The sequence below is a fragment of the Pyrus communis genome, chromosome 8, assembly GCF_041283825.1.
Source record: "Pyrus communis isolate YQ-2024b chromosome 8, ASM4128382v1, whole genome shotgun sequence".
Lineage (NCBI taxonomy): Eukaryota > Viridiplantae > Streptophyta > Magnoliopsida > Rosales > Rosaceae > Pyrus > Pyrus communis.
Window position 1 is genome coordinate 20,821,170 of NC_142572.1, and position 24,519 is coordinate 20,845,688.

Here is a 24,519-nt window from a genome sequence, read left to right on the forward strand (position 1 = left end):
TCACTCATATATAAGTTTCCTATCTAATCACCGTGACTTTCTAACAACCCCCTCAAGTTGGAGAGTGGATGTCAAGAACTCCCAACTTGCGTAACATCACCGAGAACATTTTCTTGCCCAATAGTTTCATAAAAACATCGGCTAATTTGAGAAGAATTCACATGTCATGGAATTTTTGTGCCATCAACTATCTTGTCCATGATGAAATGAGAATACATCTCAATGTGCTAAGTTTTCTTATGAAAAACTGGATTCACCTCTATATATAAAGCTGCCTAATTATCACAATATAAAAGAGATGCTCCAGAATGCGGCAGTTGTTAACCTTCCAAAATAAAATGTAGCCGAGTACACAAGAAGTACCAGCCATAGCTCTATACTCGACTTGACCTTTAAAATTTACACAAAAAAAAAAAAAAAAAAAAAAACGTAAAACCAGATCTAGTGTTCTTTCTATCGGAAATGATGCATATGATTAATGAACAAATGTTTACAAGCGGTGCCGACATGAACTTTAAAAACAGAGATTTGGATGGGCATCTTAAAGATCTTCATATTTTATCTGTTTATTATATATTATGGAATCAAAAATTATTTTGAATTTTTTAAGTTAAAATTAAACAAAAATAATAATTAACGAAAACTGACCGTATAATTTACAATGATGATTATAATATGAAAATTCCTTATACCTCTACAAAGAAGAGAATCCTCCTCCCAAAAACAGAGCTAGTGTTTGAATACAAATTACCAAGTAATAGTTGAACGCTTGTCGTTTATAAATGGCATGGTAATGAAAGCTAGATGATTTTTGTCCTTTTCCTTTTCACATGATCACTTTATTTATGCGGTGTGAGTTGGAGTTGGCCTCCACAGAATATGACAGCACACCGACCACTAAGTTTACTTTACTTTAATTGACTTGATTGACTTGGAATAATATGACAGCACACCAACCACTAACGTTACTTTACTTTAATATGACAGCACACCAACTTTTCTCCTTTTCACACCGAATTACTGTATTTTTGTGATGTGAGTTGCAGTTGGCCTTCACGAAATACGACAGCGCACCAGCATTTATCGGAAACGATGCATATGATTAATAAACAAATGGTTACAAGTGGTACCGACATAAACTTCAAAAACAGGGATTTGGATTTCATTTTGATCTAAATTAAAATGCGGATGGAAAAACAGTACATCATTGTGGATCTAGCAATTATCAGACAGAATCGATCATATATAAGTTTCTTATCTAATCACCGGTGACTTTCTAACACGTCTTAAGTTGGAGAGCAAATGTCAAGAACTCCCAGCTTACGTAACAGCATCGAGAACATTTTCTTGCCTAATGGTTTCGTAAAAACATCAGCTAATCTGAGAAGAATTCTCATATCATGGAGTTTTTGTGCCATCAACTATCTTGTCTGTAATGAAATGATAATACATCTCAATGTACCGAGTTCTCTAATGAAAAACTGAATTTACACGTATATGTAAGGTTGACTGATTATCACAATATAAAATAGATGCTCCATAATGCGGCAATTGTAAACCTTCCAACATAAAATGTAGCCTAGTACACAACAAGTACCAGCCATAGCTCTATTTTCGACTTCGGTTGAAGACAAAAAAAATTGTTATCTATCTTTTCGTTCACCATGAAATTAATGAATTGCCCAAGAACACACACTACCTAGTAGTTGAACAACGAGTCATTAGACAACCACAACCAGCCCAATCAGAATCACAATAAGCAACTAGATTTAATTTGTTGTTTGATGGAAAGAACAAACCTTGGCAGGAGTAGATTTAAGATATCAAACAACTCGAAGAGCGGCATCCATTTGGGGCTGCTGCGTTTCATGCATAAACCGACTAAGTACACGTACGGAATATGTGAAGTCCATACATTTGGTGGTAAGATAGATTAGTTGTCCAACCAAACGCCAGTATTTGGCAGGATCCTTGAGTAGCTCCTCTTTATAAAAAAAGTTTAATTTCTTCCATCGGAAACTCCACAGGCCTTGCAACCAAGAAACCATGGTCTTTAAGTATATCAATTGCATATTTTCTTTGTATCAAGGAGAACGATAAGTAGTAAGTGGAGTGAATAATGCACGATAGTTGGTGTTGGCCTCCACAAAATATGACAGTGCATTACCATTTAATTTACTTCACTTGAAATGATTGACATCGCTTTAAATTTTAATTTTAAAATAGTGTATAAATTTATATGATGTTGTAATTTTTGTTTTTTTATTTAAAAGATTTTCTTACTACTGAATACACACGAGAAAAGTTGCACAATCCAACCAACGATTAAAGACCATTTACAATACCAAGCAAGCTCCAGCTGAAAATTTACACATAAAAAAATAAAAGGTAAAAACAGAGCTGTTGTTTTTTCTATCGGAAACGATGCATATGATTAATAAACAAATGGTTGCAAGCGGTGCCGACGTAAACTTCAAAAATAGGGATTTGAATCCCCATTCAGATTTAAATTGTAAAAATCTTATGGTCTGTTTGTTATCTTACTTAAAAACTTTAGTTGTTCCTAAAAATAATTTTTAAATAACATTACTTAAAAACAGTTTTATTTTGAGTCTCAAATTTTCAAAAATCTGTTTGGTTAAATTTTTAAAAATAATTTTTTTTAGTTTGAATTCAAACTTCCTTGAAGAAAAATTGGAGGAGAGAAAGAATTGGAAAAGAGAAAAGAGAGGAAATAGTTGGCGAGGAGAGAGAAAGACAGGAGGAGGATAGGGAGAGAGCAAAAAATTTACGGTGAGAAGGTGAGGAGTGAGAAGAAAGAGACAGTGATGAGAGAGAGAGAGAAGACAGAGGCTGAGGAGAGAGAGAAGACAAGGTGTGAGGTGGGGAGAGAAGAAAGAAAGGGTTGGGAGAGAAAAAAGAGAGGGTTAGGAAGGAGCAAAAGAAGATGTTGAGAAAAGAGCAGGAAAATTTTAAAAACTTATTTTTAGTGTTTTTAAGAAATAACTTACATTTTAAAGTTAGTTTTGAATTTAATTTTTAAAAAGAATCCTACCAAACAAGAATTTAAAGCCTAAAACTCAAAAAGTATTTTTGAGTTAAAAAAGTTGAACTCAAGTAAGATACCAAACAAATTCTTAGAAATTTTCATATTTTAGTTATTTATTATACATCGTATGGTTAAAATTTATTTTAATTTTTAACTTAAAATTAAACAAAAATAATAACTAATAAAAACTGATCAAACAATATAATTCGAACATGATTCGAATCCCCTTTTGATGCCCAAAAAACAGAGCTAGTGTTTTAATACAAATTACCAAGTAATAATTGAACGCTTGTCGTTTATAAATAATAGGGTAACGAAGGCTTGATGATTTTTTTTTCCTTTTCTTTTTCACATGATTACTTTGTTTTTTTGGTAGACTTTAACATGATTACTTTTTACTTTTTTTTTTGTTGTAAACTTTCACATGATTACTTTATTTATGCGGAGTGAGATGGAGCTGGCCTCCACAGAGTAATGACAGCACACCAACCACTCACTGCACTTTATTAATTGACTTGATTGACTTGGAATAGTCGTATAAGCTGGACAGGAGAGAGGCAACAAACCATTCTGCATTTCATCTTCATTCTTTTTCCACTTAGTGTCAACAGATTCCGGACGCTGAAAAAATGGCTGACGGAATCATTTCCATGCTACTGGATCGGCTGGTTTCAACAGTTTACGAGTACGTTGACGGAGAGGTGAAACTTGTTTTGAATGCCAAGGAAGATGTTGAAGAATTTGCTGGCAATCTCAGAGCTATTCAAGCCGTTCTCGAAGATGCAGAGCAAAGGCAATTCAAGGACGCCAGCGTGAGGATCTGGTTGGATCAGCTCAAAGACATATCCTTCCAGATGGTGGACGTGCTGGACGAGTGGAACACTGACATGCTGAGACAACAGGTTGAGAAGCAAGAACGAGAAGGTGAAGATGTTGTTGTTCCTGAGGAGGAGAAGAAGAAGAAGAAGAAGAAGGTAACTTTCTCTGTTTCCTCTAGCTGCCTTTGTTTTCGCAAAGCCAAAGACATATCCTTGCAGATGAGTTCTCGCCGTGACATTGCGAGTAAGATAAAAGATCTAAATGGTACACTAAGTAGGATCGATGAGCAAAGAAGAAGGTTTCAACTCACAGAAAGAGGCATTCAAGAATTACCTGAACGGCAGAAGACTGCGTCTGATGTCGTCATGTCAGAGGTATTTGGTCGAGAAAAGGAGAAAGACAATCTGATAACAAAGTTGTTGAGTAATGGTAGAGAAGATCGGAGGGGGCTTCTTATCATCCCTGTTATAGGGATGGGAGGAATGGGAAAAACAACTCTAGCCCAACTTGTTTATAATGATAAAAATGTAGAAGCCTATTTTGAGAAGAAAGTGTGGGTTTGTGTCTCAGATCTTTTTGATGAGATTAAGATAGCCAAAGCTATAAGCGGTGACGATGGTTCAAGCTCGAATGAGTTGGATCATGTCTTGCAACGCATGTCAACATCCATCAAGGGCAAAAGGTTTCTCCTTGTCCTAGATGATGTGTGGACCCACGATCATAACAAGTGGGAAAAATTAAGGGCACCACTAATTAAGCATGGTGCTCATGGCAGTAGAATATTGGTGACCACACGAAAGCATGAGGTCGTTGATATGATGAGAGCAAGAAGGGACAAGATCGATATGGAAAAGTTGAGTGAAGAATATTGTTTATCGATCTTCAATCACTTGGCGTTTGATGATACAGAAGTAGAAGAGTCCAAGGCGTTTGAAGATATTAGTAGGGATATTGTAAAGAAATGCAAGGGCTTACCTCTTGCTGCAAAAGCTTTAGGTAGTCTCATGTACAATAAGAAAACACGGAGGGAATGGCTAGATGTCTTGAATAGTAAGATATGGGATCAAGAAGAGGTGGAGCAAGAAGTTTTTCAATCACTTTTTCTAAGTTATTATGATTTGGCCCCAGCAGTCAAAAGTTGTCTTTTGTATTGTGCTTGTTTTTCTAAAGATCATGAGTTTGAGAGGGATGAGTTGATTAATCTTTGGATGGCACAAGATTATCTTAATTCAAAGTGGAATAAAGATGAGGGAGAAGTTGGTCAAAGAATTTTTGATAACTTAGTAGCACGGTCTTTTTTTCAAGATTTGGAGAAAGACAGTGCTAGTGGTAAAATTACAGGTTGCAAAATGCATGATATTGTTCATGACTTTGTGCAATCTCTCACCAAGGATGAATGTTTGATCACTGATGCGGATGTTGACAGTGAAATAGAGGGTTTGGGTGAAAAGGTTCGTCATTTGACCTTAAAGTCGGAACGTGCTGAGTCTCTCCCACCTTCTAATGCATATGACAATTGCAAAAACCTACGTTCGCTCTCATGTTTTGGTTCATCCTCTGATAAGATAGCCTCAAACTTTATTCTACAATTGAAATGTGTTAGGACATTAAATGTGCGTCACTCTGGCATAAGTGAAGTCCCAAAGGAAATTGGTGAATTGATACATTTGAGGCATATTGATTTGTCATGGAATCGTTATTTGAAGATATTGCCGGACAGTATCTGTGAGTTGTACAATTTGTATACCTTGCGTCTTGATTGGTGTCTGTCACTTGAAAAACTACCTGATAACATGGGAAAGTTGATTAGCTTAAAGCACCTGTATGTTGGGTTCTGTCGTAAGCTGGAGTACTTGCCAAAAGGAATTCTCAGATTAAAAAAATTGAAAAGAATTGATGAGTGTGTTGTGGTTTGTGGTGAGGATGAAGACAGAGCAGCATTACAAGTGGGAGATCTGAGAGTCTTGAACCTTGAGGGCAGTCTCAGCATAAATTTGAAGGGGAATGTGAACGACGAGAGGGAGCTTGAGAAGGCACAGTTGTGGGACCTGAAGCAATTCTTTCATCTTGAAATTAATTCTGAGTATGTCTTTTACAAGCAGACAGAGAGCACAATAGAAATACTAAATGCTTTACGACCGCACGAGAATCTGGAATCCTTAGATATTTCTTATCATTCAGGCACCACCTGCCCCAATTGGATGATGTCTTTGCACAACTTAAGAATCATCTATCTATATGGATGGAGTGAATGCAAGTTTTTGCCTCCTCTTGGGAAATTGCCCTACCTGGAAAAGCTGACTCTAAATTCTATGAAGAAGGTGGAAAAGATTGGTGGTGAATTTTTGGGAATAGTTGACTCAGATGAAGCGTCATTGACATCATCCTCATTTTTTCCAAAGTTAAAACAACTCATTATCTACAGGATGTTAGCGTTGGAAGAGTGGGAAGTAGGCGTGGAAGGGTGGAACAAAGAGGATTCTGAAATTTCAATCATGCCATGCCTTTCCTCTTTAGAAATTTGGGACTGTAAAGGCATAAAAACACTGCCAGACTTCCTCTGCAAAACACCACTGCAGGATCTTTTCATTCGTCGTTGTCCGAGTCTTTCTGAGCGCTGTAAACATGGCAGTGGAGAGGAGTGGCCCAAGATTTCTCACATCCCAAACATCAAATTCTTACAATACTGGTAAGTGAGCTCTATCTATCTTATTTACACATGTATGTATGCTATCATCATATTTGTTTAATTTGTTTAATTTTCTTATTTTTCTTCTTCAAAAGATACGAGTAATGTGGATCAACTGGTGATTTGCGAGCCAAGCATACATATTAATCTTCTTTTAAAAGGTAATTGTCTTCCTTTAAATATTTCAAGGATTATTTAACTTCAGCTACTCATTTCTAATTTCTTTGCGGAACGACTGAGTGAAAGTAATGATATCAATAAACCATCTAGGAAACATGTCATGCGATCATCTTACTGATTTATGAAGCACTTTTTAGTAACTGTTCATACGTACGTACCAAATTCGATATCAAATTTCCACGGCGCATAATTTTCTTATCTTAGTTGCTCAAGTTTTCGCAAAAAATAGTAAGCCTTGAGCAAAGGTGAGCCAAATTAAAGAGCGTTAGTTGAGGTCACCTTCAGGTTTCTCATGAGGTTTGTTGTTTGGCTTTAATATACATTATTTGGTTGTTCCTTAGGAAAATTTAATTTAGGACAATATCATAGAGATGTTGCTGAATAGGTAATTTACCTATCGTTTCAGGGATTCGGAAGAACCTAAAAGCGTGATGTCGACCATCAACATACCATTACTGAATCTTCCCCACAAATTTTGATCATCTTCACCTAAGCCATGAGAACTTTCTGGCACTGGAAAGTGATTCCTCAAAGCATTCCTCTGCTGACTCCTCATTGCTCGGACCTGCGCTTAATGATCCTTCATGGCCATATTTCAACAGGTCAAACACAATCATGTGAACAGGGAAGCTAACTGCATTTCACATGGACGTAGTTTGGTTTGAGGAGCTTACATGATTGTAGATCTCCTTGTAAAGGATAGTCATACTATGTACCTTGATTCCATTTTCAGATTCGGGTTAAATCGGTTTGTATCGTATCGGATTTTTTACTTTTCTGCGTTTTTCGGTTTCGGATTATTCTTGTATTTCTGTGAGTTTGGCTTGGCGGGAGGTCACCGTTGGGAGACGGAGGTGGCAATCGGATCGTCTGCGCGCCGTCTCACATTCCAACTGTCTATCCACGTCACTGCGTTCTCACGCCTTCTCGTTACTTCATAAACGACACCTTTATCAACGTCGTTTGATTTACATTTGTTCACTTGCATGAGTTGCCTGGTGGGTGAGTGCGTGGTAGTGTAACTATTAATCTTCAAAGGACATGAACAATGACAATCAACTGGTGACTCGCAAGCTAGGCATATCTATTAATCTTCTTTGAAAAGGTATTTTCTTTCCTTTATGTGTGTGTGTGTGTGTGTGTATTGTGATATCTTTATCAAATGGGGTGTGCAATCCACACATCACTTTTTACTTCTCACACACCTCTTGCTGATTTTTGTCATTTGATCTTCTTCAATTCATCTAATCCGACGATTGAAAATTAAAATGATGTGTGAGAAGTAAAAATGAGTGTGAATATCACACTCCTTATCAAATTAGTAATGTTATATAAATATAAATATTAGATAATTAGGTGTACTTGATTAAGTGTGTATTCTACAATTGCTTTTTATGTGTCTTTGTTCAAAATACAATGATTTATTAGAAAATAAAGTCCAAGTGTTTTTCCAACCATCGAGCAACTTTTTATACAAAAACAAAAAAAGAAAAAAAAAAAAAAAAAAAAAAAGAAAGAAAAAAAACCCATAAAGCAATTGTATATTGTGACTCAAATTCCTAGACAATCAAGAAATTCATGGATTGTTGAATATGAGAGAATTCAATATGCTTGAAACATGAGGCGTGATACTCCAATTATATAATAACATGTGATGTTTTGTTTCGTATACTAAGTACATTGAAAAATTTGTTGTAGAATAGCGAGCAAAGTTACAATTCACTCTTGATGGCCATCCGTTGAAAGTCATCATTCAAATTTTGTTTGTTTGTACTATCTAATTTTTATTTACTATTCACCTAAATAATTGCATTTGCTTCATCTAAAGAGAGCAAGAAGAAGATAAGGTTGGTTCCTCTCTAGAATTTAGTGCTCCGAGTCTAAGGACAGGAAATCCGTGCCTTTGGTTTGTGTGAAAGAGAGAAATAAGAGTCCTTGATTTGTGAGGTGGGCTAGCGAAATGAGTTAATAGAGACCATCAGATTCAATTTTGAGTAGTCCAAATTGCCCGATCCTTGAGCTCTGGACAATTAGATACAAAGTGGATCTCTACCCTAGGTTAGTACTTCCTGCATATCAAAATCTAAGACTTAATAGGAAGTGAGAGGTTTTAAATTCGAATCTCGTGAATGGCGAATTCGATACCAAATTAGGCTGCCCGTTGTGTGGCTTAGTCGAACTCCCTCTCTCTTTAGTGTAAAAATATGTATGACTATGTACTAAAAAAAAAAAAAAATTGTAAGACTTAATAGGGCTAGTCTCCTTTGATGTAGAAGTTTTGATTGAATATATTGGATTGGAACAAGTGAGACTACATTCATAATACCACATTCCAACTTGAAAAGATTTGATCTTATTAAAAAGGCACTTGAAGAGATTAAAATAGCAAACTTGCCATTTACAAGAGGACTTGCATAAAGCTGATTTCCTATCTTGCGACCTCCTAATCTAATAATTCAATGTCATATAACAAAAAATACAAACAACATCAAAACGTCATAATGGTGCTAAATCCGATCCAGACGAGTTGCTCTCGCTTTTGGAGAGAAAGGGAAGAAACACTTAGCGGGGCCTTCGTTTACATTCTTTACCATCTTCGATCCTTGTACTGCATTTTGGGTTTTTTTTCCTTAGGACAAAATTGCCATCAAGCCCAAATACTTAGCGGGGCCCCATACTTTCTAAATTCCAAATCAGACCCTCTAAACACTGTTAAGCATACAAAATCAAAAGACTAGAAGAAACCCATGGAGAGAAAACCGTAAATAATGACAACTCCAAGGGTACATCCCAACGCACATCTCGTACCAAACAAATAACAATGTAGTAGTACTACACACCAAACGGATCAAACTTTCCATTTTTCTAAATTTCTTACCCGTCTCTCGCAATTCTTGTTCTCCAAAAATCCCCCCAAAATCCGCTGCTTCTACTTTATCTCTCTAGAAATCGAAGAAGATGATGCACATGACCTTCTACTGGAGCCGGCAGGTAACGCTCCTCTTCGACTCGTGGAAAACCGACACGTGGACGAGCTACTCCCTCACGCTGCTCGCCTGCCTTCTCGTCCCTGCCTTCTACCAGTACCTCGAGGACCTGCGCGTGCGCATCAAGCGCGCGGCCTCCTCATCTTCCCTGAAATCCTCGTCCGACGCGCCGATCCGGACCCCGCTGCTCAGTGCCAAGCTCGGCGGCGCCGGAGGTAGGTTCTCGGCGGGGAGGCTGGCGGAGAGCGTGCTTTTCGGAGTCAACGCGGCGATCGGGTACATGATTATGCTGGCGATCATGTCGTTTAACGGCGGAGTGTTCGTGGCCATCGTTTTTGGCCTGGCGATTGGTTACCTGGCGTTTCGGAGTGGGGACGATGACGTGGTGGTGGATAATCCGTGTGCGTGTGCTTAGAGATTTTTGGGTGAATTTAGTAAATTTTTAGATACTATTCGAAAGGCTGCAATTCGCATTTGCCGATGTGCTATGAATTTAGTAAATTTCTATAAAAAAATCTTGTATTATTGTTGTTGATTGTAATTATACGTTGCTTGATGCATTAGGAAGATATGAATCCAAAAGCAAAAACACGTTAGCTTTCAAAATGAGTTAATCACTTTTTAAAGAAATGTTTTTTTCGTTTTAAAAACATTTCAAGTGTTTTATATAAGGATTGATTTCAAAATATTTACAAGAAAATATATTTTAAAACACTTCCAAACGAACTCTTTGATTTAAAAGTACCATTTAAAAATTTTCAAGTATTAAAAACGTTTTTTCTGAAAATATTTTTATTAAAAGAGTAGTGTTATTCATACCATATTTTTATACTAGATTATCATTATTTAATTAATTAATTTTTTTTAATTATTAGTTTATTAAATAATGATCTAAATTTAAAATTTTGATTAATTTAAATGATGTGGCTGTCATCAAATGCAATCTAAGATAGTACGAAAATATGATATAAAAACATGGTATGAAACTATGAATAACAATACTCTTAATGAAAACTTTAAAAAACACTCAAGTATTTTTTTATAGGTGCTTTAATAAAAAAATAAGTCTAAAATTAAAATCACTTCCAAACGATTCTCATGATACCCGAAACATACAATGTACTATGTTTCTTTATCGTCCCCATCCTTCGCAGAATAATCTTTTCGCCTCTTCCAATTGTAGGCAGCTTCGAAGAGCTTGTAGTTCGTGTTAAGAGCTTCTTCTAGAAAAAGATGATCAATGTATTCTTCAAACCCAGCAGAAACACCATCTTCAATAACTATTGGCCTCTTCCTCTTCAATCTCCGCGGCAGCTTCGCTTGCACCAACGTAACATCACCGAAATCCCCAAACTCCTTCTCTATGTTCAGCCATTGTTCTAGCAGCATACTTCTTTGTTCCTTAAGTTCTGGTGCTGAAGTCCTAAAATAGTCCGACGCTCTCTCGAAAACCCTTCTGACGCGCTGAATGCATTGTTCCTTTTGCTCAATAACATCTTCTGAGCGCATTCCGTCTCCTCCCACCACAGCCGATGCCTCGAATGCTGCGTAACTGATCCAGACTTTAACGTGTCGGGTCCGTTCTAATAGTTGCCCGTACAGATTTCTAGCTCTCTCAAACTCTCTCTCTGCTAGTTCAAAGTCAATGTATGACTTCCACAGCAATTCGGGCTTGTCGAGTTGTTTTTGGTCGATGGCAAGTTCATAAACCGATCTGGTTCGTTTTGTGTTGCAAATTCTTTTCTCAAACTCTGCATACCTGATCCACGCGTAGCAATTTTCTGGCGACCAATGCAGATACTTTTCATACAGTTTCCGACAGCGATCAGCATTACATAGTTGCCACTCAATCTCAATATACCTCTTAAATATCTTGCCTTTAGCTGCCTTGCCAATTAAGTATCTTACGTTTAGACTCGAGTTTCAGTTGTCGGATCTCAAACTCGGCTGCGAGAATCCACATTTTTGCAAATGTAAACTTCTTATGAGGAATCAGTTCAAGGCACATTCTATAGATAGCGCGTGCATGGTCCGCATCGCGAGCATCAATCTCCTCATACAGTGCATAGTTGATCCATAGATAAATGTAGCGCTGCCAATACCGCTTTTCTTGAGCCGGTGGAACATTGGCAATCGCTCGATCATAAACTTGTCTAATCTTCTTTTTGTTCCCTGCATTTTCTTCTAGCCTTATATAACCAAACCAGTCATCATAATCCATAGGATTCTTCCTAACCTCCTGCTCGTACTTGAACCTTGCCTTGTTCAAAATTGCATCCTCGATCGCTTGTCTGTCCCCATACCGCTCCTCAAATTCCTCGAACATCCTATATAAAGAATCAGCCTTTCCCTTTGGTGTACGATCACGCCCTAACTTATAAATACTCCTCGCACGCTCGATTTCTTTGCACCCTTCTTCAAATTCAGCAAAAGCTAGAAACAACTGTTCGGCCCCCTCATCATTGTCTAGCATATCCATTGCCGTCTGAAACACATCCCTTACCCTTGCAAGGTCACCATTCTTCATCTCAAACTTGGCATACCGAATCTAAGCGTCAGCTTTTGGATGACATTGTACGAACTGCTCAAAAATCGCTCTCGCGTGATCTACTTCATTATACCGAAGATCAAACTCGATGAATTCGATCCAGCCTTGCCGGTCAGGCAACCAAGTCATCCACCTCCAAAATATTTCGCGAGCACGAGCCACATTCCCTATCATCTCCTCCATGTGAATATATTTGTACCAGAGCTGTTCCACTCTCGGCAAGAGTTGCACAGCACGCTCCCACACATTCCTCGCATGGTTGATCATCTTATTCTTCATCTCCATCGCGGCATACTCGACCCAGACGGTGTAGTTTCGATAATCTACCTCAAGGAGCCGCTCCCAAACAGAGCGTACACGGTCCAATTCCTTCTAGGACTCCTCCCACCGAGCATACTTGATCCAAACGCGGGCATTCCGCTTCTGGCGCTGGACTTGGTCCTCGAATCCCTTGCGCATTCGGAGGCGAAAATCAGCAAGCTCGGTAGCGTCATTTATTTGCTGTTGGGGAGGACAGATTTCACCCTCCTCACCCTTACGCGCCTCGCGGAGGAGTTGCTCTGCGGTGATTTGGACAGGGGCTGGGGCTTTGTTCTTAACCCTTTTTGCCCGCGTCAACTTGTCATCGGTGTCCTTGTAGCCATTGCTGTCCTTCGCCATAATTCTTTAGAAACTAAAAAGCTTGAACTCGAATTCGAAAAAACCCCAAATCAAAGTGTGGAAAGAAAAGAATGAGAGGTGTGATTTCTGAATATGGTTACGAAAATCACAATATATAGGAGACTAAGGCCTGGTTTGGTACTGAGGTGATTCTGAAAAAAGCTGGTATAAAAAAAAGCTGGGAGCTGTTTTTGTGTTTGGTAAACATTTAGCTTCAGCTTTTTTTCACAGTTTTTGGTGAAAAAAAGCCAAAAACAAGAAGCTGCAAAACCCAGCTTTGAAAAACTGACTTTTTTTCACATCTGTTTTTACATAAAAGTTTACCAAACACTATAATACTGTTTTTTTTTTTTTCAAAAGCACTTTTACAAAAAAGTTTACCAAACACTCTGCTGCTTTATTTCACAGCTGCTTATTCTCACAGCACAACAGAAGCAGCTTTTTTTTAAAGCACAGCAATACCAAACCAGCCCTAAGAGTCCCATATCAAATAGGACATCGAGTATCCCAAATCATACAGGAAATTGAGTCCGCGATAAAATTGGACTAGGAGTTCCCCTCTGTTCCCTTTACTTTTGTGCCAATTTCGTAAGGGTAAAAATTGTAGTAAAGTTTTTTTAAAACAAAATTGGATTAATGGTTTCTTAACTAAAAATTTATTATTATTAATTCCTCAATTTATTAAAACATGCACACTCAACTAAAAATTTATTACCATTGGTCATTCAACTTTAATCTGGAGAAATTGTTCCTTAACTTTAACCAAATTGGAGCAATGGTCCCTCAACTTTAATCAAATTGTAGCAATGGTCCTTTCAACATAGTTCATTTTGATACAAATGTGATGAATGTGACGAAAATAATCATAGCCACACGTTTTCATAAGTTGAGGGACCCTAATTGCAGCAATGATCCTTTCAACATAACTCATTTTGATAAAATTCTAACGAAGTTTATGAAAATGACCAGATCTTCACATTTTGATGAGTTGATGAACCAATGGGAATAGATTTTTAATTAAGGGACTATTGTTCTAATTTAATTAAAATTGAAGAATCATTGCTACAATTTACTCATTTAGTAAGGAACAAAAAAAAGATGAAATTCGCTACAGGGTTAAAAATGTAATTTCCTCTTAAAAACGCGACGGCTCGGCTCGGCTCTTATTTCTGGTTGCTTCTATTTCTTCTTCATTCGTCTTTCGTAATTTTCTTGTGAGAAATTCAGTAATAAAGGGAAAGAGGGATGGCTTGCCTGTACGACCACAGCCGCAAGGATCATGATTGTTCGTCCGGTTGGACTCTTTACGAGCATATCGACCTCCCCAAGGTCCAAATTCTCTGCCTTTCTCCTTTAATTGCTCTTAATTTTACTATTCTTGCGTTTTTTATTTTTCCCGTGAGCTATCACACTGCTGCTCCATATATGTAATTTTTTGGATGGTTTTTTGGGTTCGTCTGAAACTACCCAGATGGAAATTTTTAGTTGAAAGATCAGCGAGTCGGATTAACCCGTTGAGCTAAAATTCTATATCTTGCTAAGCGTTTTGGGCAAGCATTGTGTTTGTTGTGTATGGATTTCTTGATTTTAGTGGAACGTTATGAAATGGGTTTGTTGGGTTTTTTTGTGTGTGGTTGGCTTTGCGAGGAGTATTCGATGATTTCTGCTGTGGGTTTGTTGATACTTTGGAATACTTTCACACTTAATTGTTCTGTAAATGGCGTGTTTCATTGGAGCTTGTCTTTATAACGTGAGCTACTGACTGCATGAAATGAAATGGACGGGGACCGGTAGATGCAGTGTTTCAGTAGTTTCACCCATTTTCCCTCTTTCCGTTCGATGTCAATGGTAACATGTGCCTGATTCTCCATAATCTGGTCTGTATGAGTTTGAGCAAGGGACTTAACCTCAGTAGCATCTTCAGGTTCTTCCAAAACATGGCACATAATATGTGCATCATTTTATGATTATCCTTTTTTCTTGCACTCATAGCTTCTTTCGTGTTTCTTGAATGGCTTGTCGTTCCTGTGAAATCCGTAGGAGATACAAGTCATGATGTTGAGGATTTATTACTTTTCATTGCTTGTTTCTGCAGAGATTTTATTAGAACCTAGTATTCGCTGATGTTCTAAAATCGTCCAACGCTCTCTCGAAAACCCTTCTGGCGCGCTGAATGCATTGTTCCTTTTGCTCAATAGCATCTTCTGAGCGCATTCCGTCTCCTCCCACCATAGCCGATGCCTTGAATGCTGCGTAACCGATCCAGACTTTAACGTGTTGGGTCCGTTCTAAGAGTCGCCCGTACAGATTTCTGGCTCTCTCAAACTCTCTCTCTGCTAGTTCAAAGTCATTGTATGAATTCCACAGCAATTCGGGCTTGTCGAGTTGTTATTGGCCCGACGGCAAGTTCGAGTTGTTTTCGGCCGATGGCAAGTTCATAAACTAGATTTCACTGGGGAAAAAGGGTGTTGGTGTGCTACAAGGATACGCCAGCGACGAGTCCTACAAGGATACTCTCACGCGACATGACACGGTGGTCAACAAAAGTCAACGTTTTACCTCGAAGGGCATTTTCATAAATTCACACTTTAAAATTATAGATAAAAACGTAAAATTAAGGATGGGTCGTTACAATTTACCTCCTTAATAAAATTTTATCTCCGAAATTTGAAATAACTTGCTATATGTAAAATACTCGAAAATAGGGAGAAAACATATATATATATATATATATATATATATATATATATATATATATATATAAGGAAGAAATTAAGTTGGAGCGGTTGTATAAAAAAGAATGTCATTCCGTCGCGATAGGATTGCAATGATTCCTCTTATTTGGTGCCAAGCTCATACCTTTTTTCTTTCTTTCTTAATATGGTAGTATAGTATAATACTCGTATAAAATATAAAGTTGAAAATACAAATTATTATGTAGTAACATAAAGTCAAAAATATATATACATATAATACGATGACGATAAAAATAGATATATAAAAACGTACAATTCCAATATTTGTACTGAGTTTAAAATCGAAAGTAGAAATAACTACCTTACCAGAGAAACCAAATTTGCTGTATTATTTGTCTGAATCACAACATACCTTACCAGAGAAACAGAGCACACAATCACGGCCATGCTTAATGCGATGGAATGAATCAGAATTTATGGACGAAGCTGCAAATTTGACAAACTGTTGAACCAAATATCATCCTTTAAACATTAAACATATATGTATTCACCACCTCGAATCGCATTCGAAGCCCCTTTTCTATCTGCTTCGGCCTCCTTCTCCCTCTCCTTCCAGCTCTCGTATGCATGATCATCCGTCTGTGACTCCTGCCGGCGTATCGGACAAAAATTGCGCTCATCCTGCTACACTCAAAACAACCCAAAAACCCCAGTCAGTCAGTCCGTCGAAAATCGAATTGAACGCAACCAATGAGATACATTAACAATATAACAAATGTTCAAATATTTGAATACAATGCAAGGAGGGTGAAAAGTGTGCTTGCAGGTTTTCATTCACAACCAAGTTTTCCTTACAAATGCAGCGATAAGTGTCCACGCCGAGCTTTTTCAACACCTCCTCCGTGATCGTGATCACGGCAAGATTCGCCGCCACCAGTTTGCATGCTGGCAGAACCCTCGGAGCCGCCTCACGTCATCCAAAACTCCCTGTTTGGACCTAAATTAAGCAGTTGAGCCTACCCAAGGCCCAACATCTCACTTAATTCATGTTTTGCTGTTGGGTATTTATTTTTACCATAAATGAACAGTGAACAACCCAAAGGTTTGAAAGTACTTCTGACATGGCAAGAAAGGGCGGCGAACATGCTCTCTTCCACACTGAAAGAGGCTTACTCAGCGAATTTTGCAGAGCCATGGCAAAATCTGTAATTTCGAGAGGACTAAAGCTCAAGTATCCAATTGGGAGCTCATGGCAAAATCTGTAATTTTGCAGAGCTTGCTCAAGGCTTGACCAAGAAACCTTTAATTAACAACACTTTCTCACTCACTTTCAAGGGAGGTTGTGTGGGATCTCGCATCCAACACCCCTAGCGGCAAAACATTGTCAAGAGAATTATGTTTGTCTTGAATGCGTATTTCCATTAAATTGTGTACGTATATACGTATCAGATTCCTTGTACAATGGGAAAACCAAAATTCTAGGGATACAATGTAAATACAAAAAAGTGTTGTTATTTCTATCTCAGTGTCTTATATTCTCATCCACGTTTTAATGTATTTGTTAATTACAAGTTTGCCCGTTTATAAAATAACAGATAATGACCTTAAAAGATATATAATAACGAACTTAATATGAAACAGTCATGTATTTTTCTTATGTTAGATGAAGCAGATGAAATTTTATAACGATTATGTCCTTGATCTTAGTTTTATATATAATTGTTTGTATTCTATTTTCTAAGAGGATAGGTTTATAACTTTAGATATATATTAGAGGTTATTTTAGGAATAATAATAGGTGGAGAAATAGCATTTCAAATTTTGAACTCTTTACAGTGGCTGGAATGATAGTGTGGGTGGAAAGATAGTACATTATGGTGGATCTAGCAGTTATCATACATCATCAATCATATATAAGTTTCCTATCTAATCACCGGTGACTTTCTAACACCCCTTAAGTTGGAGAGCAAATGTTAAGAACTCCCAACTTGCGTACTATCACCGAGAACATTTTCTTGCCTAATGGTTTCGTAAAAACATCAGCTAATCTGAGAAGAATTCCCATATCATGGAGTTTTTGTGCCATCAACTATCTTGTCCATGATGAAATGATAATACATCTCAATGTGCCGAGTTCTCTTATGAAAAACTGGATTCACCCGTGTATGTAAGGTTGCGTGATTATCACAATATAAAATAGATGCTCCATAATGCGGCAATTGTAAACCTTCCAACATAAAATGTAACCAAGTACACAACAAGTACCAGCCATAGCTCTATACTCGACTTCGGTTGAAGACAAAAAAAAATTGTTATCTATCTTTTCATTCACTACGAAATCAATGAAATGCCCAAGAACACGCACTACCTAGTAGTTGAACGACGAGTCATTCGACAACTAGCCCAATCAGAATCACAATAAGCAATTAGATTTAATTTGTTGTCTGATGGAAAGAACAAACCTTGGTAGGAGTAGATTTAAGATATCAAACAACTCGAAGAGCGGCATCCGTCTGGGGCTGCTGCCGACTAAGTACATGTATAGAATATGTGACGTCCAGACAAGTGATGGTAAGATAGATTAGTTGTCCAACCAAACGTCAGTATTTGGCGGGATCCTTGAGTAGCACCTCTTTATAAAAAAGTTTAATTTCTTCCATCGGAAACTCCACAGGCCTTGCAACCAATAAACCATGGTCTTTAAGTATCTTAAGTGCCTATTTTCTTTGTATTACGGAGAACAATAAGTTGTAAGTGGAGCGAATAATCGGCGATAGTCCTTATTTAAGCAAGATAGTTTACATGATCACGATATGATCAAAATAGATCTAACAATCAGAATAAGGGTATAGGGCGTGTTGAAAAGAGTGTTGAAATAAGTTCTCGTAGTTTAATGTATAGTTCCATGTTTCCTTATTTGACCATAAACGTAGAAAGATTCTTGGTCGTCTCCGATTATATCCCAGCCATTCAATCCCTCACGCATCAAGTGTATCAGTCAAATGCAAGTCATAAAACTTTTTCCAAGTTTGGTAAATGCTCCAGATGAAAATTTACATAAAAATGGATTTACCATGATTGAGGTAAAAAGTAAAAACAGAACTACTAGAGTTTTCAAATTAGCAAACAATAATTGAATGCTCATCTTTTATAAAAGGTAGGGTCAATGAAGTCATGATATTTTTCTCCTTTATACACAGAATTACTTCATTTTTGTGATGTGAGTTGGAGTTAGACTGCACAAAATATGACAGCGTCCTACCATTTAATTTACTTCACTTGAAATGAGTGACATCGTTATAAATTTTAATTTTAAAATAGTGTATAAATTTATATGACGTTATAAAATATATTTTTTATTTAAAGGATTTTCTTACTACTGAACACAACCCAACCAACGATTAAAGACCACTTACAATATTTTTACCAAAAAAAAAAAAAGAGACCACTTACAATACCAAGCAAGCTTGGTAATGCTCCAGCTGAAAATTTACACAAAAAAAAAAAAAAAAGTAAAACCAGATCTAGTGTTTTTTCTAGAGAGTTTTAACGAAAAACTCACGGTACAGTTCATTTTAATAAAAAATCATATTTTTACACTAAAAAGTCAAACCTGATACTATTCATTTTATCCTTTATTTTATCCTTATCATTAATACTCAAAATTTTCAAGATCTTTTTTTTAGTTTTCATTTTTTTTTCTATCGAAGACGATGCAAATGATCAATGAACAAATGTTTACAAGCGGTGCCGACATAAAGTTTAAAAACAGAGATTTGGATGGGGATTTACCTTATTTTATCTGTTTATTGTATATCATGCGATTAGAAATTATTTAAAATTTTTTAAGTTAAAATTAAACAAAATTAATAATTAATAAAAATTGACCATATGATTTATGATGATGTCTATAATGTGAAAATTCCTAATAACCCTACAAAGAAGAGGATCCTCTTCCCAAAAACAGAGCTAGTGTTTGAATACAAATTACCAAGTAATAGTTGAACGCTTGTCGGGCTGTTTCACGGGCTGGAGGGTGTGAACTGGGTGCTGGACTGGGTGCCGGGCTGTTTCACGGGCTGGAGGGTGTGGACTGAGTGCTGGGCTGGTAATTTGACTGGGTGCTGGGCAGATTTCTGTGGGGTGGATCTGCTCTAAATGGTAGGGTAATGAAAGCTTTATGATTTTTTTGCTTTATGATTACTTTATTTATGGTGTGAGTTGGAGTTGGCCTACACAGAATATGACAGCACACCAACCACTAACTTTACTTTAATTGACCTGATTGACTTGGAATAATCATGTAAGCTGGATACAAGAGAGCCAACGCAACTTGAGATAGACATCGGCTATGACAGACGGGTAATCGCAGTTATTTATCCATAATCGTTTATATTCATATCTACAGAACCGTTTATCAATTGGGTAATTGCATAAATGATTATATTTATACTCATAACCGTGTACCTATTTAACAATCACTGTTTACCCATTGAACCATAATCATTTATCCGTTTATTTTTTTTTACCCATTTACTTCTTTTTCACCTGTCTACATGTTTTTTTTAACAACTTGAAAATTACAAAAAAAATTATTGTAATTTTTATTTTTTGACAATTAAACACTTTTATAAGTACATTTTAATATACATTTTCGTATTTTAATCATTTAAATCCTCACACAATTTCAATAATTAAAATAATAATTTACAAACGGTGCAAAAGATTTTACTTGCTTTTTTTTCTTCAGCTCAGTCACTTGTATTTGGCTTTGCATCATTGAGGTCTAATTAGTTATTATTTGAAGATAGTTTAATATTCTATTGCTCGACATTGACTTTGCCATGACATTTCTGTTGATCATTGAACTCCCGATTGTTAGAACTTTGTAGGGTGTATAATCTACGTACCTTATTTTACTTCTTACACATTTCTTGATAATTTATGTCTGTTGATTTTTTCTAACAATTCATCGGATTCAACTTTGTATGCATGCATCGTTAGGGGTGCCCAAAATTCTCAGTTTATTTACTTTTTTCGTATCGTTTCTATGACAATGCTTCTTTGGTTTGAGTTTGGCGGAGAGATTGAAAATTTTGGTTTTTAATTTTTTTATTTTATTTTAATTTTACATATATTAAATTAAATGGGTAAATGGATACCCATTATAATCGCGGGTAATACCCATAACAGATGGATACCCATTATAACAATGGGTAATACCCATAACCGTTCATTTAAATTTCACGGATAAACGGTTATACCCATAACCGTTTGTTGGTCTAAACGGTTACCCATAACCGTAACCGTGAAATTTAAATGAGCGGGTAACCGCGATTACTCAAACCCATGGGTATTTTGTCCATCCCTAAACGCCACAAACCATTCCGCATTTCATTTCATTTTCCACCGTCAACAAATTGCGGAGGTTGAAAAAATGGCTGACGAGATCATCTTTGTATTTCCTTTTTTGACCTTGAGGGCTATAAGGCTAAAGGGAGCCCTCTGGTTCTTTTACAGTTGGAAATGGCTTAAGTATATCAATTGCATATTTTCTTTGTATCAAGGAGAACGATAAGTAGTAAGTGGAGTGAATAATGCGCGATAGTTGTTATTTAAGCAATGTAGTTTACGTGATCACGATAAGATCAAAATAAATTTAACAATCAGAATAAAAGTTTAGAGCGCGTTAAAAAATATTGTGTTGAAACAATTTCTCATATTCTAATATATAGTTCCATATTTCCTTCTTTGATCATGAACATTGAAAGATTTTTTGATTGTCTTCGAGTATATCCCAGTTACTCAATCTCTCACACGTCAAGTGTATCAATCATATGATGAAAATTTACATAAAAATGGATTTATCATGATTGAGGTAAAAAGTAAAAACAGAACTACTAGAGTTTTCAAATTACCAAACAATAATTGAATGCTTGTCTTTTAGAAAAGGTGGGGTCAATGAAGGCATGATATTTTTCTCCTTTTCACACATAATTACTTTATTTCTGTGATGTGAGTCGGAGTTGGCCTCCACAAAATATGACAACGCATTACTATTTAATTTACTTCACTCGAAATGACTGACATCGTTTAAAATTTTAATTTATATTTTGAATTAGAAATAGTGTATAAGTTTGTATGACGGTACAAATTTCTTTTTTATTTGAAAGATTTTATTACTACTGAAAACCCACTAGAAAAGTTGCACGACCCAACCAACGAATAAAGATCAAGTACGATACCAAGCTTGTTAATGCTCCAGCTGAAAATTTACACACACAAAAATAAAAAGTAAAAACAGAGTTAGTGTTTTTTCTATCGGAAACGATGCATATGATTAATAAACAAATGGTTACAAGCGGTACCGACATAAACTTCAAAAATAGGAATTTGGATTTTATTTGGATTTAAATTATAATGTGGGTGGAAAAATAGTACATCATTGTAGATCTAGCAGTTATCATACATAATCAATCATATATAAGTTTCCTATCTAATCACCAGTGACTTTCTAACACCCCTTAAGTTGGAGAGCAAATGTCAAGAACTCCCAACTTGCGTAACATTACCAAGAACATTTTCTTGCCTAATGGTTTCGTAAAAACATCAGCTAATCTGAGAAGAATTCTCATATCATGGAGTTTTTGTGCCATCAACTATCTTGTCCATGATGAAATGATAATACATCTCAATGTGCCGAATTCTCTTATGAAAAACTAGATTCACCCATATATGTAAGGCTAACTGATTATCACAATATAAAATAGATGCTCCATAATGTGGCAATTGTAAACCTTCCAACATAAAATGTAGCCAAGTACCAGCCATAACTCTATTCTCGACTTCGGTTGAAGACAAAAAAAAATTGTTATCTATCTTTTCATTCACCATGAAATTAATGAATTGGCGAAGAACACACACTACCTAGTAGTTGAACAACGAGTCACTAGACAACCAACCCAATCAGAATCACAATAAGCAACTAGATTTAATTTGTTGTTTGATGGAAAGAACAAACCTTGGCAGGAGTAGATTTAAGATATCAAACAACTCGAAGAGCGGCATCCATTTGGGGCTGCTGCGTTTCATGCATAAACCGACTAAGTACACGTACGGAATATGTGATGTCCATACAATTGATGGTAAGATAGATTAGTTGTCCAACCAAACGTCAGTATTTGGCAGGATCCTTGAGTAGCTCCTCTTTATAAAAAAAAGTTTAATTTCTTCCATCGGAAACTCCAGAGGCCTTGCAACCAAGAAACCATGGTCTTTAAGTATATCAATTGCATATTTTCTTTGTATCAAGGAGAACGATAAGTAGTAAGTGGAGTGAATAATGCGCGAGTTTACGTGATAACGATTTGATCAAAATAGATTTAACAATCAGAATAAGAGTTTAGAGCGTGTTGAAAAAGATTGTGTTGAAACGATTTCTCATAGTCTAATGTATAGTTCCATGTTTTCTACTTTAACCATGAACATAAAGAGATTCTTGGTTGTCCCCGAGTATATCCCAGTTATTCAATCCCTCACGCATCAAGTGTATCAGTTCAAATGCAATTCATAAAACATAGTTCGGTAAATGCTCCAGATGAAAATTTACATAACAATGGATTTACCATGATTAAGGTAAAAAGTAAAAACAGAACTATATTTTGCAAATTACCAAATAATAATTGAATACTTGTCTTTTATAAAAGGTAGGGTAAACCAAGACATGATATTTTTCTCTTTTTTACACACAATTACTTCATTTCTGTGATGTGAGTTGGTGTTGGCCTCAACAAAATATGACAGTGCACTACCATTTAATTTACTTCACTTGAAATGATTGACATCGCTTTAAATTTGTTTTTTTATTTAAAAGATTTTCTTACTACTGAATACACACGAGAAAAGTTGCACAATCCAACCAACGATCAAAGACCATTTACAATACCAAGCAAGCTCCAGCTGAAAATTTACACATAAAAAAATAAAAGGTAAAAACAGAGCTATTGTTTTTTCTATCGGAAACGGTGCATATGATTAATAAACAAATGGTTACAAGCGGTGCCGACGTAAACTTCAAAAACAGGGATTTGAATCCCCATTCAGGTTTAAATTGTAAAAGTCTTATGACCTGTTTGGTATCTTATTCAAAAATTTTAGTTGTTCCTAAAAATAATTTTTAAATAACATTACTTAAAAACAATTTTATTTTAAGTCTCAAATTTTCAAAAATCTGTTTGGTTGAATTTTTAAAAATAATTTTTTTTAGTTTGAATTCAAACTTCCTTGAAGAAAAATTGGAGGAGAGAAAGAATTGGGAAAGAGAAAAGAGAGGAAATAGTTGGCGAGGAGAGAGAAAGACAGGAGGAGGATAAGGAGAGAGCAAAAAATTTACGATGAGAAGGTGAGGAGTGAGAAGAAAAAGATAATGATGAGAGAGAGAGACAAGACAAAGGCTGAGGAGAGAGAGAAGACGAGGTGTGACGTGGGGAGAGAAGAAAGAAAGGGTTGGGAGAGAAAAAAGAAAGGGTTAGGAAGGACCAAAGAAGATGTTGAGAAAAGAGAATGAAAATTTTAAAAACTCATTTTTAGTGTTTTTAAGAAATAACTTACATTTTTAAGTTAGTTTTGAATCTAATTTTTAAAAAGAATCCTACCAAACAAGAATTTAAAGCCTAAAACTCAAAAAGTATTTTTGAGTTAAAAAAGTTGAACTCAAGTAAGATACTAAACAAGCCCAAGCCCTTAAAAATTTTCATATTTTAATTATTTATTATACATCGTATGGTTAAAATTTATTTTAATTTTTAACTTAAAATTAAACAAAAATAATAAATAAAAAAAACTGATCAAACAATATAATATGAACATGATTCGAATTCCCTTTTGATGCC

General features: G+C 36.2%; 2 protein-coding genes, 1 long non-coding RNA gene and 1 pseudogene across 4 annotated transcripts; 2 read left to right on the top strand and 2 right to left on the bottom strand.

The window, feature by feature from the left end:
• Positions 1–3,333: 3,333 nt before the first annotated feature.
• LOC137717347 (putative disease resistance protein RGA3) lies at positions 3,334–7,718 on the top strand. Of its 2 annotated transcripts, XR_015965490.1 has the most exons (3): positions 3,334–6,557; positions 6,653–6,718; positions 7,144–7,718. XR_015965490.1 is itself a non-coding variant. In XM_088698854.1 (2 exons), the coding sequence occupies exons 1-2, from the start codon at positions 3,679–3,681 to the stop codon at positions 7,214–7,216; spliced, it is 2,952 nt and encodes a 983-aa protein (XP_088554980.1). In that variant the 5' UTR covers positions 3,334–3,678; the 3' UTR covers positions 7,217–7,509. The 2 variants fall into 2 exon arrangements, 1 of the variants encoding a protein (XP_088554980.1); XM_088698854.1 differs by lacking the exon at positions 6,653–6,718 and having other exon boundaries at positions 7,144–7,509.
• Positions 7,719–9,572: 1,854 nt separating this feature from the next.
• On the top strand, positions 9,573–10,249 carry LOC137718089 (copper transporter 5.1). The gene has a single exon (XM_068457601.2). It carries the CDS (start codon positions 9,696–9,698, stop codon positions 10,137–10,139), a length of 444 nt encoding a protein of 147 aa, XP_068313702.2. The 5' UTR covers positions 9,573–9,695; the 3' UTR covers positions 10,140–10,249.
• A 462-nt stretch (positions 10,250–10,711) lies between these two features.
• LOC137717376 (uncharacterized) lies at positions 10,712–13,048 on the bottom strand (annotated as a pseudogene).
• A 2,928-nt stretch (positions 13,049–15,976) lies between these two features.
• Positions 15,977–16,978, bottom strand: LOC148695320 (uncharacterized). The gene is made up of 2 exons (XR_015965787.1): positions 16,484–16,978; positions 15,977–16,312 (listed from the first exon to the last, which is right to left on the bottom strand). It is a non-coding gene; the product is annotated as an uncharacterized LOC148695320 (long non-coding RNA).
• Positions 16,979–24,519: the final 7,541 nt, after the last annotated feature.

What these genes read in the sequence shown, in the direction of transcription:
- LOC137717347 (XM_088698854.1), top strand. Translation starts at nt 3,679, where the DNA reads ATGGCTGACGGAATCATTTCCATGCTACTGGATCGGCTGGTTTCAACA. An exon ending in ATCAAATTCTTACAATACTG is followed by an intron (nt 6,558 to 7,143) that starts GTAAGTGAGCTC and finishes CTATCGTTTCAG; the next exon opens with GGATTCGGAAGAACCTAAAA.
- LOC137718089 (XM_068457601.2), top strand. Translation starts at nt 9,696, where the DNA reads ATGATGCACATGACCTTCTACTGGAGCCGGCAGGTAACGCTCCTCTTC.